The sequence below is a fragment of the Oncorhynchus gorbuscha genome, unplaced genomic scaffold, assembly GCF_021184085.1.
Source record: "Oncorhynchus gorbuscha isolate QuinsamMale2020 ecotype Even-year unplaced genomic scaffold, OgorEven_v1.0 Un_scaffold_3139, whole genome shotgun sequence".
NCBI classification, from domain to species: domain Eukaryota; kingdom Metazoa; phylum Chordata; class Actinopteri; order Salmoniformes; family Salmonidae; genus Oncorhynchus; species Oncorhynchus gorbuscha.
The window spans coordinates 22,501-42,500 of NW_025747469.1; the positions used below are offsets into that span (position 1 = coordinate 22,501).

The 20,000-nt window shown below is 36.9% G+C and overlaps 1 protein-coding gene across 1 annotated transcript in view; it reads left to right on the forward strand.

Moving 5' to 3' along the window:
• The window catches only part of LOC124027361 (regulator of G-protein signaling 12-like), a 40,112-nt gene that overhangs the window by 14,036 nt on the left and 6,076 nt on the right, over positions 1-20,000 (forward strand). Inside the window, exons 10-11 of the mRNA XM_046339809.1 lie at positions 1,863-2,040; positions 18,868-19,389. Of these exons, the coding sequence (XP_046195765.1) occupies positions 1,863-2,040; positions 18,868-19,389 (700 nt within the window). The remainder of the gene's footprint in view (positions 1-1,862; positions 2,041-18,867; positions 19,390-20,000) is intronic.

The following is a 20,000-nucleotide window of genomic DNA, read 5'->3' on the forward strand; positions in this document are numbered from 1 at the left end:
GTGTTCTGGTGTTGTGGTGTGTTCTTGTGTTGTGTTCTGGTGTTGTGTTGTGTTCTGGTGTTGTGTTCTGGTGTTGTGTTCTGGTGTTGTGGTGTGTTCTGGTGTTGTGGTGTGTTCTGGTGTTGTGTTGTGTTCTGGTGTTGTGGTGTGTTCTGTTGGTGTGTTCTGGTGTTGTGTTGTGTTCTGGTGTTGTGGTGTGTTCTGGTGTTGTGGTGTGTTCTGGTGTTGTGTTGTGTTCTGGTGTTGTGGTGTGTTCTGGTGTTGTGGTGTGTTCTGTTGGTGTGTTCTGGTGTTGTGGTGTGTTCTGGTGTTGTGTTCTGGTGTTGTGGTGTGTTCTGTTGGTGTGTTCTGGTGTTGTGGTGTGTTCTGGTGTTGTGGTGTGTTCTGGTGTTGTGTTCTGGTGGTGTGTTGTGTTCTGGTGTTGTGTTGTGTTGTGGTGTGTTCTGGTGTTGTGGTGTTGTGGTGTGTTCTGGTGTTGTGGTGTTGTGGTGTGTTCTGGTGTTGTGGTGTGTTCTGGTGTTCTGGTGTGTTCTGGTGTTGTGTTGTGTTCTGGTGTTGTGGTGTGGTGTTGTGTTCTGGTGTTGTGGTGTGTTCTGGTGTTGTGGTGTGTTCTGGTGTTGTGGTGTGGTGTTGTGTTCTGGTGTTGTGGTGTGTTGTTGTGGTGTGGTGTTGTGGTGTGGTGTGTTGTGGTGTGGTGTTGTGTTCTGGTGTTGTGGTGTGTTCTGGTGTTGTGGTGTGTTCTGGTGTTGTGGTGTGTTCTGGTGTTGTGTTCTGGTGTTGTGGTGTGTTCTGGTGTTGTGGTGTGTTCTGGTGTTGTGGTGTGGTGTTGTGTTCTGGTGTTGTGGTGTGTTCTGGTGTTGTGGTGTGTTCTGGTGTTGTGGTGTGGTGTTGTGTTCTGGTGTTGTGGAGGTTGTTGTGGTGTTGTGTTCTGGTGTTGTGGTGTGGTGTGTTGTGGTGTGGTGTTGTGTTCTGGTGTTGTGGTGTGTTCTGGTGTTGTGGTGTGTTCTGGTGTTGTGTTCTGGTGTTGTGGTGTGTTCTGGTGTTGTGTTGTGGTGTTCTGGTGTTGTGGTGGTGTGGTGTGTTCTGGTGTTGTGGTGTGTTCTGGTGTTGTGGTGGTGTGGTGTGTTCTGGTGTTGTGTTCTGGTGTTGTGGTGTGTTCTGGTGGTGTGGTGTGTTGTGTTCTGGTGTTGTGTTGTGTTCTGGTGTTGTGGTGGTGTGTTGTGTTCTGGTGTTGTGGTGTGTTCTGGTGTTGTGTTCTGGTGTTGTGGTGTGTTGTGGTGTTGTGGTGTGTTCTGGTGGTGTGTTGTGGTCTGGTGTTGTGGTGTGTTCTGGTGTTGTGTTGTGTTCTGGTGTTGTGGTGTGTTCTGGTGTTGTGTGTTCTGGTGTTGTGGTGTGTTGTTGTGTTGTGTTCTGGTGTTGTGTGTTCTGGTGTTGTGGTGTGTTCTGGTGTTGTGTTCTGGTGTTGTGTTCTGGTGTTGTGTTCTGGTGTTGTGGTGTGTTCTGGTGTTGTGGTGTGTTCTGGTGTTGTGTTCTGGTGTTGTGTGCTGGTGTGTTCTGGTTTTGTGTTGTGGAGTGTTCTGGTGTTGTGTGTGTTGTGTGCTCGTCGTGTGTAGATGTTTTGTTAGCTGATAGAAGTCCCTGTGTCCCGTGACACCTCCTCAACAGCCCTCTGACCAAACTGTGGCCACCGATATGACCATGGTCCAACTGTCACCTTTAAGCTCTGAACGGAGAAATCAAAAGCTGTCCACACACACACACACACACACTAGTTTCCCCCCTCCCTCATCATCATCATCATCATCACTGCCCCCACGCCGCCTAACTCGTTGACCCCCCTCGTTGTTCACTAAACCTGTCAGGGGGATGAGAGGGCGTCAGGGAGGCCCAGCGCGGCGCTCGGCAACGGAAACAAGCCCTCCTCCTCTGCCCGTGACGACCGCCTCTTACCCAGCAGCCACCGCAAGACAGCGGCGCCAAATAAAGCCCCGCCCACTGAAAAGAGAAAGCAGAAAAAGATTACTGTAGACGAAGCTGAAGGTAAAACAACGTCCTCCCTCCTCCTCCCTCTCCTCCTCTCCTTCAAACCCCTAGCTGTGCTGTCACTAACTAACACTGTATTGCTGTAGCAGCATTGATGCTGTTGATGCTCGCTAGCTAGCTGTGTGTAGCTCGTCCATGTCTCCTCTCCTTCCTAACTCTAGCCTGTAGCTTTGAGATGTCTAACTGATTGATACACTGTCTCCTCTTGCATGCTGTTGAAATTATGAGCTGTGATATATTGTAATATGAGGTAGCGGTATGTGGTAACGATATGAGGTAGCGGTATGAGGTAGCGGTATGAAGTAGCGATATGAGGTAGTGATATGAGGTAGCAAGTAGCGATATGAGGTAGCGATATGAGGTAGCGGTATGAGGTAGCGGTATGAGGTAGCGGTATGACGTAGCGATATGAGGTAGCGGTATGAGATAGCGATATGAGGTAACGAGTAGCAATATGAGGTAGCGGTATGAGGTAGCGATATGAGGTAGCAGTATGAGGTAGTGATATGAGGTAGCGAGTAGCGATATGAGGTAGCGAGTAGCGATATGAGGTAGTGATATGAGGTAGTGATATGAGGTAGTGATATGAGGTAGCGGTATGAGGTAGCGATATGAGGTAGCGATATGAGGTAGCGATATGAGGTAGCGGTATGAGATAGCGATATGAGGTAGCGGTATGAGATAGCGATATGAGGTAACGAGTAGCAATATGAGGTAGCGATATGAGGTAACGAGTAGCAATATGAGGTAGCGATATGAGGTAGCGGTATGAGGTAGCGGTATGAGGTAGCGGTATGAGGTAGCGATATGAGGTAGCGATATGAGGTAGCGATATGAGGTAGCGATATGAGGTAGCGGTATGACGTAGCGATATGAGGTAGCGATATGAGGTAACGAGTAGCAATATGAGGTAGCGGTATGAGGTAGCGATATGAGGTAGCAGTATGAGGTAGTGATATGAGGTAGCGAGTAGCGATATGAGGTAGCGATATGAGGTAGTGAGTAGCGATATGAGGTAGCGATATGAGGTAGTGATATGAGGTAGCGGTATGAGGTAGCGATATGAGGTAGCGATATGAGGTAGCGATATGAGGTAGCGGTATGAGATAGCGATATGAGGTAACGAGTAGCAATATGAGGTAGCGGTATGAGGTAGCGGTATGAGGTAGCGGTATGAGATAGCGATATGAGGTAGTGATATGAGGTAGCGGTATGACGTAGCGATATGAGGTAGCGGTATGAGATAGCGATATGAGGTAACGAGTAGCAATATGAGGTAGCGGTATGAGGTAGCGGTATGAGGTAGCGGTGAGGTAGCGATATGAGGTAGCAGTATGAGGTAGTGATATGAGGTAGCGAGTAGCGATATGAGGTAGCGATATGAGGTAGTGATATGAGGTAGCGGTATGAGGTAAGGATATGAGGTAGCGGTATGACGTAGCGATATGAGGTAGCGGTATGAGATAGCGATATGAGGTAACGAGTAGCAATATGAGGTAGCGATATGAGGTAGCGGTATGAGATAGCGGTATGACGTAGCGATATGAGGTAGCGGTATGAGATAGCGATATGAGGTAGCGATATGAGGTAGCAGTATGACGTAGCGATATGAGGTAGCGGTATGAGATAGCGATATGAGGTAACGAGTAGCAATATGAGGTAGCGGTATGAGGTAGCGGTATGAGGTAGCGATATGAGGTAGCGGTATGAGGTAGCGATATGAGGTAGCGGTATGAGGTAGCGGTATGAGGTAGCGGTATGAGGTAGTGATATGAGGTAGCGGTATGAAATAGCGATATGAGGTAGCGATATGAGGTAGCGGTATGACGTAGCGATATGAGGTAGCGATATGAGGTAGCGGTATGAGATAGCGATATGAGGTAACGAGTAGCAATATGAGGTAGCGGTATGAGGTAGCGGTATGAGGTAGAGGTATGAGGTAGCGGTATGAGGTAGCGGTATGAGGTAGCGATATGAGGTAGCGGTATGAGGTAGAGGTATGAGGTAGCGGTATGAGGTAGCGGTATGAGGTAGCGGTATGAGGTAGCGGTATGAGGTAGCGATATGAGGTAGCGATATGAGGTAGCGATATGAGGTAGCGGTATGACGTAGCGATATGAGGTAGCGGTATGAGATAGCGATATGAGGTAACGAGTAGCAATATGAGGTAGCGGTATGAGGTAGCGGTATGAGGTAGCGGTATGACGTAGCGATATGAGGTAGCGGTATGAGATAGCGATATGAGGTAGCGAGTAGGGATATGAGGTAGAGGTATGAGGTAGCAATATGAATTAGCGGTATAAGTTAGCGAGTAGCGGTATGAGGTAGCAATATGAAGTAGCGAGTAGCGATATGGGGTAGCGATATGAGGTAGCTAGTGGCAATATGAGGTAGCGAGTGGCAATATTAGGTAGCGATATGAGGTAGCAAGTAGCGAAATTAAGTAGCGGTATGAGGTAGCAATATGAATTAGCGGTATGAGGTAGCAATATGAGGTAGCGGTATGAGGTAGCAATATGAGGTAGCGGTATGAGGTAGCGGTATGAGGTAGCGGTATGAGGTAGCGGTATGAGATAGCGGTATGAGATAGCGGTATGAGGTAGCGGTATGAGGTAGCGATATGAGGTAGCGGTATGACGTAGCGATATGAGGTAGCGGTATGAGATAACGATATCAGGTAGCGGTATGAGATAGCGATATGAGGTAGCGAGTAGCGATATGAGGTAGCGGTATGAGGTAGCGATATGAGGTAGAGGTATGAGGTAGCAATATGAATTAGCGGTATAAGTTAGCGAGTAGCGGTATGAGGTAGCGGTATGAGGTAGCGAGTAGCGATATGGGGTAGCGATATGAGGTAGCTCGTGGCAATATGAGGTAGCGAGTGGCAATATTAGGTAGCGATATGAGGTAGCAAGTAGCGAAATGAAGTAGCGGTATGAGGTAGCAAGTAGCAATATGAATTAGCGGTATGAGGTAGCAAGTAGCGAAATGAGGTAGCGGTATGAGGTAGCAATATGAATTAGCGGTATGAGGTAGCGAGTAGCGATATGAATTAGCGGTATGAGGTAGCAATATGAGGCAGCGAGTAGCGATATGGGGTCGCGATATGAGGTAGCGAGTGGCAATATGAGGTAGCGATATGAGGTAGCGAGTGGCAGTATTAAGTAACGATATGAGGTAGCGGTATGAGGTAGCAATATGAGGTAGCGATATGAAGTAGCTATATGTAGTGGTATGAAATAGCTATATGTAGTGGTATGAAGTAGCTATATGTAGTGATAGGAAGTAGCGATATGAAGTAGCTATATGTAGTGCTATGAATTAGCGAGTAGTGATATTAATTGATATGAAGTAGTGATATGTAGTGATATGAAGTAGTGAGCGGTGATATGAAGTATTTATATGTAGTGATATGAAGTAGTGATATGTAGTAGTGATATGAAGAAGTGATATGCAGTGATAAGTAGTGATATGACGTAGTGATATGAAGTAGTGATATGAAGTAGAGATATGAAGAAGTGATATGTAGTGATATGAAGTAGTGATATGTAGTAGTGATATGAAGAAGTGATATGAAGTATCTATATGTAGTGATATGAATTAGCGAGTAGTGATATGAAGTAGTGATATGAAGTAGTGATATGAAGTAGTGATATGTAGTGATATGAAGTGGTGATATGAAGAAATGATATGAAGTATCTATATGTAGTGATATGAATTAGCGAGTAGTGATATGAAGTAGTGATATGAAGTAGTGATATGTAGTGATATGAAGTAGTTATATGTAGTGATATGAAGTAGTTATATGTAGTGATATGAAGTAGTTATATGTAGTGATATGAAGTAGTGATATGAAGTAGTGATATGTAGTGATATGAAGTAGTGATATGAAGTAGTGATATGAAGAAGTGATATGAAGAAGTGATATGAAGAAGTGATATGAAGTAGTGATATGAAGTAGCGAGTAGTGATATGTAGTGATATGAAGTAGTGAGTAGTGATATGAAGTAGCTATATGTAGTGATATGATGTAGTGATATGAAGTAGCTATATGTAGTGATATGAAGTAGCTATATGTAGTGATATGAAGTAGCGATATGTAGCGATATGAAGTAGTGATATGAAGTAGCGATATGTAGTGATATGAAGTAGTGATATGTAGTGATATGAAGTAGTGAGTAGTGATATGAAGTAGCTATATGTAGTGATATGAAGTAGTGATATGAAGTAGCTATATGTAGTGATATGAAGTAGCTATATGTAGTGATATGAAGTAGCTATATGTAGTGACATGAAGTAGCTATATGTAGTGAGATGAAGTAGTGATATGTAGTGATTTGAATTAACGATATGTAGGGATATGAAGTATCTATATGTAGGGATATGAAGTAGCTATATGTAGTGATATGAAGTAGCTATATGTAGTGGTATGAAGTAGCGAGTAGTGATATGAATTAGCTATATGTAGTGGTATGAAATAGCTATATGTAGTGGTATGAAGTAGTGATATGAAGTAGCTATATGTAGTGATATGTAGTGATATGAAATAGCTATATGTAGTGGTATGAAGTAGCTATATGTAGCGATATGAAATAGCTATATGTAGTGGTATGAAGTAGCTATATGTAGTGATATGAAGTAGCGATATGTAGTGGTATGCAGTAGTGATATGTAGTGATATGAAGTATCTATATGTAGTGGTATGAAGTATCTATATGTAGTGATATGAAGTATCTATATGTAGTGGTATGAAGTAGCGAGTAGTGATATGAAGTAGTGATATGAATTGATATGAAGTAGTGATATGTAGTGATCTGAAGTAGCGATATGTAGTGATATGAAGTAGTGATATGAAGTAGTGATATGAAGTAGTGATATGAAGAAGTGAGTAGTGATATGAAGTAGTGAGTAGTGATATGAAGTAGCGATATGAAGAAGTGAGTAGTGATATGAAGTAGTGAGTAGTGATATGAAGTATCTATATGTAGTTATATGAAGTAGTGAGTAGTGATATGAAGTAGTGAGTAGTGATATGAAGTATCTATATGTAGTGATATGAAGTAGTGATATGAAGTAGCGATATGTAGTGATATGAAGTAGTGATATGAAGAAGTGAGTAGTGATATGAAGTAGTGAGTAGTGATATGAAGTATCTATATGTAGTGATATGAAGTAGCGATATGAAGTAGCGATATGTAGTGATATGAAGTAGCTATATGTAGTGATATGAAGAAGTGAGTAGTGATATGAAGTAGTTATATGATGTAGTGATATGATGTAGTGATATGATGTAGTGATATGAAGTATCTATATGTAGTGATATGAAGTAGTGATATGAAGTATCTATATGTAGTGATATGAAGTAGTGATATGAAGTATCTATATGTAGTGATATGAAGTATCTATATGTAGTGATATGAAGTAGCTATATGTAGTGATATGAAGTATCTATATGTAGTGATATGAAGTAGCTATATGTAGTGATATGAAGTAGTGATATGTAGTGATATGAAGTATCTATATGTAGTGATATGAAGTAGCTATATGTAGTGATATGAAGTAGTGATATGAAGTAGTGATATGAAGTATCTATATGTAGTGATATGAAGTATCTATATGTAGTGATATGTAGTAGTGATATGAAGTAGTGATATGAAGTATCTATATGTAGTGATATGAAGTATCTATATGTAGTGATATGTAGTGATATGAAGTATCTATATGTAGTGATATGAAGTATCTATATGTAGTGATATGAAGTAGTGATATGAAGTAGTGATATGAAGTATCTATATGTAGTGATATGAAGTATCTATATGTAGTGATATGAAGTAGTGATATGAAGTATCTATATGTAGTGATATGAAGTAGTGATATGAAGTAGTGATATGAAGTATCTATATGTAGTGATATGAAGTATCTATATGTAGTGATATGAAGTATCTATATGTAGTGATATGAAGTAGTGATATGAAGTAGTGATATGAAGTAGTGATATGAAGTATCTATATGTAGTGATATGAAGTAGTGATATGAAGTATCTATATGTAGTGATATGAAGTAGTGATATGAAGTAGTGATATGAAGTATCTATATGTAGTGATATGAAGTAGTGATATGAAGTATCTATATGTAGTGATATGAAGTAGTGATATGAAGTATCTATATGTAGTGATATGAAGTAGTGATATGAAGTATCTATACGTAGTGATATGAAGTAGTGATATGAAGTATCTATATGTAGTGATATGAAGTAGTGATATGAAGTATCTATATGTAGTGATATGATGTAGTGATATGAAGTAGTGATATGAAGTATCTATATGTAGTGATATGAAGTAGTGATATGAAGTATCTATATGTAGTGATATGATGCAGTGATATGAAGTAGTGATATGAAGTAGTAATATAAAGTATCTATATGTAGTGATATGAAGTATCTATATGTAGTGATATGAAGTAGTGATATGAAGTAGTGATATGAAGTAGTGATATGAAGTATCTATATGTGGTGATATGAAGTAGTGATATGAATTCTCTATATGTAGTGATATGATGTAGTGATATGAAGTAGTGATATGAAGTAGTGATATGAAGTAGTGATATGAAGTATCTATATGTAGTGATATGAAGTAGCGAGTAGCGAAATGAGGGAGTGAGTAGTGATATGAAGTAGCGATATGTAGTGATATGAAGTAGTGATATGAAGTAGTGAGTGGTGATATGAAGTATCTATATGTAGTGATATGAAGTAGTGAGTGGTGATATGAAGTATCTATATATGAAGTAGTGATATGTAGTGATATGAAGTATCTATATGTAGTGATATGAAGTAGCTATATGTAGTGATATGAAGTAGTGATATGAAGTAGTGATATGAAGTATCTATATGTAGTGATATGAAGTATCTATATGTAGTGATATGTAGTAGTGATATGAAGTATCTATATGTAGTGATATGAAGTATCTATATGTAGTGATATGTAGTGATATGAAGTATCTATATGTAGTGATATGAAGTATCTATATGTAGTGAGATGAAGTGATATGAAGTATCTATATGTAGTGATATGAAGTATCTATATGTAGTGATATGAAGTAGCGATATGAAGTAGTGATATGTCGTGATATGTAGTGATATGTAGTGATATGAAGTAGTGATATGAAGTAGTGATATGAAGTGATATGTAGTGATATGAAGTAGTGAGTAGTGATATGAAGTAGTGATATGTAGTGATATGAAGTAGTGATATGTAGTGATATGAAGTAGTGATATGAAGTAGCGATATGTAGTAGTGATATGAAGAAGTGAGTAGTGATATGAAGTAGTGATATGAAGTAGTGATATGAAGAAGTGAGTAGTGATATGAAGTAGTGATATGAAGTAGCGATATGAAGAAGTGAGTAGTGATATGAAGTAGTGATATGTAGTAGTGATATGAAGTAGTGATATGAAGTAGCGATATGTAGTAGTGATATGAAGAAGTGAGTAGTGATATGAAGTAGTGATATGAAGTAGTGATATGAAGAAGTGAGTAGTGATATGAAGTAGTGATATGAAGTAGCGATATGAAGAAGTGAGTAGTGATATGAAGTAGTGATATGTAGTAGTGATATGAAGAAGTGATATGAAGTATCTATATGTAGTTATATGAAGTAGTGAGTAGTGATATGAAGTAGTGAGTAGTGATATGAATTAGTGAGTAGTGATATGAAGTATCTATAAGTAGTGATATGAAGTAGTGATATGAAGTAGTGATATGAAGAAGTGATATGAAGTAGTGATATGAAGTAGTGAGTAGTGATATGAAGTAGTGATATGAAGTAGTGATATGAAGTATCTATATGTAGTGATATGAAGTAGTGATATGAAGTAGTGATATGAAGTAGTGATATGAAGTAGTGATATGAAGAAGTGATATGAAGAAGTGAGTAGTGATATGAAGTAGTGATATGAAGTAGTGATATGAAGTAGTGATATGAAGAAGTGATATGAAGAAGTGAGTAGTGATATGAAGTAGTGAGTAGTGATATGAAGTATCGATATGTAGTGATATGAAGTAGTGATATGAAGAAGTGATATGAAGAAGTGAGTAGTGATATGAAGTAGTGATATGAAGAAGTGATATGAAGAAGTGAGTAGTGATATGAAGTATCGATATGTAGTGATATGAAGTAGTGAGTAGTGATATGAAGTAGTGAGTAGTGATATGAAGTATCTATATGTAGCGATATGAAGTAGCGATATGTAGTGATATGAAGTAGCTATATGTAGTGATATGAAGTAGTGATATGAAGTAGCGATATGTAGTGATATGAAGTAGCTATATGTAGTGATATGAAGTAGTGAGTGGTGATATGAAGTATCTATATATGAAGTATCGATATGTAGTGATATGAAGTAGTGATATGAAGAAGTGAGTAGTGATATGAAGTATCTATATGTAGTGATATGAAGTAGTGATATGAAGTATCTATATGTGGTGATATGAAGTAGTGATATGAATTATCTATATGTAGTGATATGATGTAGTGATATGAAGTAGTGATATGAAGTAGTGATATGAAGTAGTGATATGAAGTATCTATATGTAGTGATATGAAGTAGCGAGTAGCGAAATGAGGGAGTGAGTAGTGATATGAAGTAGCGATATGTAGTGATATGAAGTAGTGAGTGGTGATATGAAGTATCTATATGTAGTGATATGAAGTAGTGAGTGGTGATATGAAGTATCTATATATGAAGTAGTGATATGTAGTGATATGAAGTATCTATATGTAGTGATATGAAGTAGCTATATGTAGTGATATGAAGTAGTGATATGAAGTAGTGATATGAAGTATCTATATGTAGTGATATGAAGTATCTATATGTAGTGATATGTAGTAGTGATATGAAGTATCTATATGTAGTGATATGTAGTGATATGAAGTATCTATATGTAGTGATATGAAGTATCTATATGTAGTGAGATGAAGTGATATAAAGTATCTATATGTAGTGATATGAAGTATCTATATGTAGTGATATGAAGTAGCGATATGAAGTAGTGATATGTCGTGATATGTAGTGATATGTAGTGATATGTAGTGATATGAAGTAGTGATATGTAGTGATATGAAGTGATATGTAGTGATATGAAGTAGTGAGTAGTGATATGAAGTAGTGATATGTAGTGATATGAAGTAGTGATATGTAGTGATATGAAGTAGCGATATGTAGTAGTGATATGAAGAAGTGAGTAGTGATATGAAGTAGTGATATGAAGTAGTGATATGAAGAAGTGAGTAGTGATATGAAGTAGTGATATGAAGTAGCGATATGTAGTAGTGATATGAAGAAGTGAGTAGTGATATGAAGTAGTGATATGAAGTAGTTATATGAAGTAGTGAGTAGTGATATGAAGTAGTGAGTAGTGATATGAATTAGTGAGTAGTGATATGAAGTATCTATAAGTAGTGATATGAAGTAGTGATATGAAGAAGTGATATGAAGTAGTGATATGAAGTAGTGAGTAGTGATATGAAGTAGTGATATGAAGTAGTGATATGAAGTATCTATATGTAGTGATATGAAGTAGTGATATGAAGTAGTGATATGAAGTAGTGATATGAAGTAGTGAGTAGTGATATGAAGTAGTGATATGAAGTAGTGATATGAAGTAGTGATATGAAGAAGTGATATGAAGAAGTGAGTAGTGATATGAAGTAGTGAGTAGTGATATGAAGTATCGATATGTAGTGATATGAAGTAGTGATATGAAGAAGTGAGTAGTGATATGAAGTAGTGAGTAGTGATATGAAGTATCGATATGTAGTGATATGAAGAAGTGAGTAGTGATATGAAGTAGTGAGTAGTGATATGAAGTATCTATATGTAGTGATATGAAGTAGCGATATGTAGTGATATGAAGTAGCTATATGTAGTGATATGAAGTAGTGATATGAAGTAGCGACATGTAGTGATATGAAGTAGCTATATGTAGTGATATGAAGTAGTGATATGAAGTAGTGAGTGGTGATATGAAGTATCTATATATGAAGTATCAATATGTAGTGATATGAAGTAGTGATATGAAGAAGTGAGTAGTGATATGAAGTATCTATATGTAGTGATATGAAGTAGTGATATGAAGTAGTGATATGAAGTATCTATATGTGGTGATATGAAGTAGTGATATGAATTATCTATATGTAGTGATATGATGTAGTGATATGAAGTAGTGATATGAAGTAGTGATATGAAGTATCTATATGTAGTGATATGAAGTAGCGAGTAGCGAAATGAGGGAGTGAGTAGTGATATGAAGTAGCGATATGTAGTGATATGAAGTAGTGATATGAAGTAGTGAGTGGTGATATGAAGTATCTATATGTAGTGATATGAAGTAGTGAGTGGTGATATGAAGTATCTATATATGAAGTAGTGATATGTAGTGATATGAAGTATCTATATGTAGTGATATGAAGTAGCTATATGTAGTGATATGAAGTAGTGATATGAAGTAGTGATATGAAGTATCTATATGTAGTGATATGAAGTATCTATATGTAGTGATATGTAGTAGTGATATGAAGTATCTATATGTAGTGATATGAAGTATCTATATGTAGTGATATGTAGTGATATGAAGTATCTATATGTAGTGATATGAAGTATCTATATGTAGTGAGATGAAGTGATATGAAGTATCTATATGTAGTGATATGAAGTATCTATATGTAGTGATATGAAGTAGCGATATGAAGTAGTGATATGTCGTGATATGTAGTGATATGTAGTGATATGAAGTAGTGATATGAAGTAGTGATATGAAGTGATATGTAGTGATATGAAGTAGTGAGTAGTGATATGAAGTAGTGATATGTAGTGATATGAAGTAGTGATATGAAGTAGCGATATGTAGTAGTGATATGAAGAAGTGAGTAGTGATATGAAGTAGTGATATGAAGTAGTGATATGAAGAAGTGAGTAGTGATATGAAGTAGTGATATGAAGTAGCGATATGAAGAAGTGAGTAGTGATATGAAGTAGTGATATGTAGTAGTGATATGAAGAAGTGATATGAAGTATCTATATGTAGTTATATGAAGTAGTGAGTAGTGATATGAAGTAGTGAGTAGTGATATGAATTAGTGAGTAGTGATATGAAGTATCTATAAGTAGTGATATGAAGTAGTGATATGAAGTAGTGATATGAAGTAGTGATATGAAGTAGTGAGTAGTGATATGAAGTAGTGATATGAAGTAGTGATATGAAGTATCTATATGTAGTGATATGAAGTAGTGATATGAAGTAGTGATATGAAGTAGTGATATGAAGTAGTGATATGAAGAAGTGATATGAAGAAGTGAGTAGTGATATGAAGTAGTGATATGAAGTAGTGATATGAAGTAGTGATATGAAGAAGTGATATGAAGAAGTGAGTAGTGATATGAAGTAGTGAGTAGTGATATGAAGTATCGATATGTAGTGATATGAAGTAGTGATATGAAGAAGTGATATGAAGAAGTGAGTAGTGATATGAAGTAGTGATATGAAGAAGTGATATGAAGAAGTGAGTAGTGATATGAAGTATCGATATGTAGTGATATGAAGTAGTGATATGAAGTAGTGAGTAGTGATATGAAGTAGTGAGTAGTGATATGAAGTATATATATGTAGCGATATGAAGTAGCGATATGTAGTGATATGAAGTAGCTATATGTAGTGATATGAAGTAGTGATATGAAGTAGCGATATGTAGTGATATGAAGTAGCTATATGTAGTGATATGAAGTAGTGAGTGGTGATATGAAGTATCTATATATGAAGTATCGATATGTAGTGATATGAAGTAGTGATATGAAGAAGTGAGTAGTGATATGAAGTATCTATATGTAGTGATATGAAGTAGTGATATGAAGTAGTGATATGAAGTATCTATATGTGGTGATATGAAGTAGTGATATGAATTATCTATATGTAGTGATATGATGTAGTGATATGAAGTAGTGATATGAAGTAGTGATATGAAGTAGTGATATGAAGTATCTATATGTAGTGATATGAAGTAGCGAGTAGCGAAATGAGGGAGTGAGTAGTGATATGAAGTAGCGATATGTAGTGATATGAAGTAGTGATATGAAGTAGTGAGTGGTGATATGAAGTATCTATATGTAGTGATATGAAGTAGTGAGTGGTGATATGAAGTATCTATATATGAAGTAGTGATATGTAGTGATATGAAGTATCTATATGTAGTGATATGAAGTAGCTATATGTAGTGATATGAAGTAGTGATATGAAGTAGTGATATGAAGTATCTATATGTAGTGATATGTAGTATCTATATGTAGTGATATGTAGTAGTGATATGAAGTATCTATATGTAGTGATATGAAGTATCTATATGTAGTGATATGTAGTGATATGAAGTATCTATATGTAGTGATATGAAGTATCTATATGTAGTGAGATGAAGTGATATAAAGTATCTATATGTAGTGATATGAAGTATCTATATGTAGTGATATGAAGTAGCGATATGAAGTAGTGATATGTCGTGATATGTAGTGATATGTAGTGATATGTAGTGATATGAAGTAGTGATATGAAGTAGTGATATGAAGTGATATGTAGTGATATGAAGTAGTGAGTAGTGATATGAAGTAGTGATATGTAGTGATATGAAGTAGTGATATGTAGTGATATGAAGTAGCGATATGTAGTAGTGATATGAAGAAGTGAGTAGTGATATGAAGTAGTGATATGAAGTAGTGATATGAAGAAGTGAGTAGTGATATGAAGTAGTGATATGAAGTAGCGATATGTAGTAGTGATATGAAGAAGTGAGTAGTGATATGAAGTAGTGATATGAAGTAGTTATATGAAGTAGTGAGTAGTGATATGAAGTAGTGAGTAGTGATATGAATTAGTGAGTAGTGATATGAAGTATCTATAAGTAGTGATATGAAGTAGTGATATGAAGTAGTGATATGAAGAAGTGATATGAAGTAGTGATATGAAGTAGTGAGTAGTGATATGAAGTAGTGATATGAAGTATCTATATGTAGTGATATGAAGTAGTGATATGAAGTAGTGATATGAAGTAGTGATATGAAGTAGTGAGTAGTGATATGAAGTAGTGATATGAAGTAGTGATATGAAGTAGTGATATGAAGAAGTGATATGAAGAAGTGAGTAGTGATATGAAGTAGTGAGTAGTGATATGAAGTATCGATATGTAGTGATATGAAGTAGTGATATGAAGAAGTGAGTAGTGATATGAAGTAGTGAGTAGTGATATGAAGTATCGATATGTAGTGATATGAAGAAGTGAGTAGTGATATGAAGTAGTGAGTAGTGATATGAAGTATCTATATGTAGTGATATGAAGTAGCGATATGTAGTGATATGAAGTAGCTATATGTAGTGATATGAAGTAGTGATATGAAGTAGCGACATGTAGTGATATGAAGTAGCTATATGTAGTGATATGAAGTAGTGATATGAAGTAGTGAGTGGTGATATGAAGTATCTATATATGAAGTATCGATATGTAGTGATATGAAGTAGTGATATGAAGTATCTATATGTAGTGATATGAAGTAGTGATATGAAGTAGTGATATGAAGTATCTATATGTGGTGATATGAAGTAGTGATATGAATTATCTATATGTAGTGATATGATGTAGTGATATGAAGTAGTGATATGAAGTAGTGATATGAAGTAGTGATATGAAGTATCTATATGTAGTGATATGAAGTAGCGAGTAGCGAAATGAGGGAGTGAGTAGTGTTATGAAGTAGCGATATGTAGTGATATAAGTAGTGATATGAAGTAGTGATATGTATCTAAGTAGTGATATGAAGTGTGAGTGGTGATGAAGTATCTATATATGAAGTGATATGTAGTGAGTGAGTGTAGTGATATGAAGTAGCTATATGTAGTGATATGAAGTAGTGATATGAAGTAGTGATATGAAGTATCTATATGTAGTGATATGAAGCTATATCTAGTATGTAGTGATATGTAGTAGTGATATGAAGTATCTATATGTAGTGATATGAAGTATCTATATGTAGTGATATGTAGTGATATGAAGTATCTATATGAAGTAGTGATATGAAGTATCTATATGTAGTGATATGAAGTGATATGAAGTATCTATATGTAGTGATATGAAGTATCTATATATGAGTAGTGAAGTATCTATATATGAAGTATCTATATGTAGTGATATGAAGTAGTGATATGTCGTGATATGTAGTGATATGTAGTGATATGTAGTGATATGAAGTAGTGATATGTAGTGATATGAAGTGATATGTAGTGATATGAAGTAGTGAGTAGTGATATGAAGTAGTGATATGTAGTGATATGAAGTAGTGATATGTAGTGATATGAAGTAGTGATATGAAGTAGCGATATGTAGTAGTGATATGAAGAAGTGAGTAGTGATATGAAGTAGTGATATGAAGTAGTGATATGAAGAAGTGAGTAGTGATATGAAGTAGCGATATGAAGAAGTGAGTAGTGATATGAAGTAGTGATATGTAGTAGTGATATGAAGAAGTGATATGAAGTATCTATATGTAGTTATATGAAGTAGTGAGTAGTGATATGAAGTAGTGAGTAGTGATATGAATTAGTGAGTAGTGATATGAAGTATCTATAAGTAGTGATATGAAGTAGTGATATGAAGTAGTGATATGAAGAAGTGATATGAAGTAGTGATATGAAGTAGTGAGTAGTGATATGAAGTAGTGATATGAAGTAGTGATATGAAGTATCTATATGTAGTGATATGAAGTAGTGATATGAAGTAGTGATATGAAGTAGTGAGTAGTGATATGAAGTAGTGATATGAAGAAGTGATATGAAGAAGTGAGTAGTGATATGAAGTAGTGAGTAGTGATATGAAGTATCGATATGTAGTGATATGAAGTAGTGATATGAAGTAGTGATATGAAGAAGTGAGTAGTGATATGAAGTAGTGAGTAGTGATATGAAGTAGTGATATGAAGTAGTGATATGAAGTAGTGAGTAGTGATATGAAGAAGTGATATGAAGAAGTGAGTAGTGATATGAAGTAGTGAGTAGTGATATGAAGTATCGATATGTAGTGATATGAAGTAGTGATATGAAGAAGTGAGTAGTGATATGAAGTAGTGAGTAGTGATATGAAGTATCTGTATGTAGTGATATGAAGTAGCGATATGAAGTAGCGATATGTAGTGATATGAAGTAGCTATATGTATTGATATGAAGTAGTGATATGAAGTAGCGATATGTAGTGATATGAAGTAGCTATATGTAGTGATATGAAGTAGTGATATGAAGTAGTGAGTGGTGATATGAAGTATCTATATATGAAGTATCGATATGTAGTGATATGAAGTAGTGATATGAAGAAGTGAGTAGTGATATGAAGTATCTATATGTAGTGATATGAAGTAGCGATATGAAGTATCTATATGTAGTGATATGAAGTAGTGATATGAAGTAGTGAGTAGTGATATGAAGTGATATGTAGTGATATGTAGTGATATGAAGCAGTGAGTAGTGATATGTAGTGATATGAAGTAGTGAGTAGTGATATGAAGTAGCTATATGTAGTGATATGAAGTAGCGAGGAGTGATATGAAGTAGTGATATGTAGTGATATGAAGTATCTATATGTAGGGATATGAAGTATCTATATGTAGTGATATGTAGTAGTGATATGTAGTGATATGAAGTATCTATATGTAGTGATATGAAGTATCTATATGTAGTGAGATGAAGTAGCTATATGTAGTGATATGAAGTAGCGAGTAGTGATATGAAGTAGTGATATGAGGTAGTGATATGAAGTAGTGAGTAGTGATATGAAGTAGCGATATGTAGTGATATGAAGTAGTGAGTAGTGATATGAAGTAGTGATATGTAGTGATATGAAGTAGCGATATGTAGTGATATGAAGTAGTGAGTAGTGATATGTGGTGATATGAAGTAGTTATATGTAGTGATATGAAGTTGCGATATGTAGTGATATGAAGTATATATATGTAGTGATATGAAGTATCTATATGTAGGGATATGAAGTAGTGATATGAAGTAGCTATATGTAGTGATATGAAGTATCTATATTTAGTGATATGAAGTAGCTATATGTAGTGACATGAAGTAGCTATATGTAGTGATATGAAGTAGTGATATGAAGTAGTGAGTAGTGATATGAAGTGATATGTAGTGATATGTAGTGATATGAAGCAGTGAGTAGTGATATGAAGTAGTGATATGTAGTGATATGAAGCAGTGATATGTAGTGATATGTAGCGATATGAAGTGATATGAAGTAGTGAGTAGTGATATGTAGTGATATGAAGTAGTGATATGAAGTAGTGATATGTAGTAGTGATATGAAGTGATATGAAGTATCTATATGTAGTGATATGAAGTAGTGATATGAAGTAGTGAGTAGTGATATGAAGTATCTATATGTAGTGATATGAAGTAGTGATATGAAGTAGTGAGTAGTGATATGAAGTAGTGAGTAGTGATATGAAGTAGTGAGTAGTGATATGAAGTAGTGAGTAGTGATATGAAGTAGTGATAATTCATGTTATATACCTGTATCTCTGTGTGGTTTGTATTGACCTCGTGTGTGTCTGTGTGTGTTTGTCTCTGCTTGTGTCTCTGTCTCTGTGTGTGTGTGTGTGTGTGTGTGTGTGTGTGTGTGTGTGTGTGTGTGTGTGTGTGTGTGTGTGTGTGTGTGTGTGTGTGTGTGTGTGTGTGTGTGTGTGTGTGTGTGTGTGTGTGTGTGTGCGCGCGCGTGTGTGTATCTTCTCTCCAGAGCTCTTCCAGCTCATATCCAAAGCTCAGTGCAGCAGAGCAGACGACCAGCGAGGTCTGTTAGACAAGAGTGACCTGACACTTCCCGACTTCCTCCGCCTCAGCCCTTCATCACCACCCCTTCCTCTTCCTCCCACCTGCGTCACCCAGCATGGCCGCGGCGGTGGTAACCATGGCGATAGCGACAACTACGGCTACGGGGAAAACAGACGTCACGGCAACAAGGAAGGTGGAGGCGGTGGCTCGTTCCCTTTGAACACTGGCGGCCAATCACAGAGCTTGGAATCCTCGCTCGGAACGGGAGGAGGAGGAGGAGGGGGAAGACGAGCGCTCCTCCCCCCCTCCCACCACAACAGACCCCCTCCCCCGTTACAAGAGGAACCCCTAGCTGACCTGACCCTGGTGGGAGAAGGAGACATCAACAGTCCTAACTCCACTCTCCTAACCCCACACCACTCCTCCTCCGCTACCCATAACCCACCACGCTTCTCCCAACACGACCTCCACAGCTCGCCCTGCTCAGGTACCTCCCCTGTGTCAACTCTGAACCGTGGCCTTTCACCTTCGAACTGCGTTTGACCTCTGAACTATCCTCTCCTCTCTCTCCCAAAATGGAACCATGTTCCCTATATAGTGCACTACATCAGACCAGAACCCTATTCCCTATATAGTGCACTACATCAGACCAGAACCCTATTCCCTATATAGTGCACTACATCAGACCAGAACCCTATTCCCTATATAGTGCACTACATCAGACCAGAACCCTATTCCCTATATAGTGGTACTACTATAGACCAGAGCCCTATTCCCTATATAGTGCACTACATCAGACCAGAACCCTATTCCCTATATAGTGGTACTACTATAGACCAGAGCCCTATTCCCTATATAGTGCACTACATCAGACCAGAACCCTATTCCCTATATAGTGCACTACATCAGACCAGAACCCTATTCCCTATATAGTGCACTTCTTTAGACCAGAACCCTATTCCCTATATAGTGAACTACTAGTGACCAGAACCCTATTCCCTATATAGTGCACTACATCAGACCAGAGCCCTATTCCCTATATAGTGAACTACATCAGACCAGAACCCTATTCCCTATATAGTGAACTACTAGTGACCA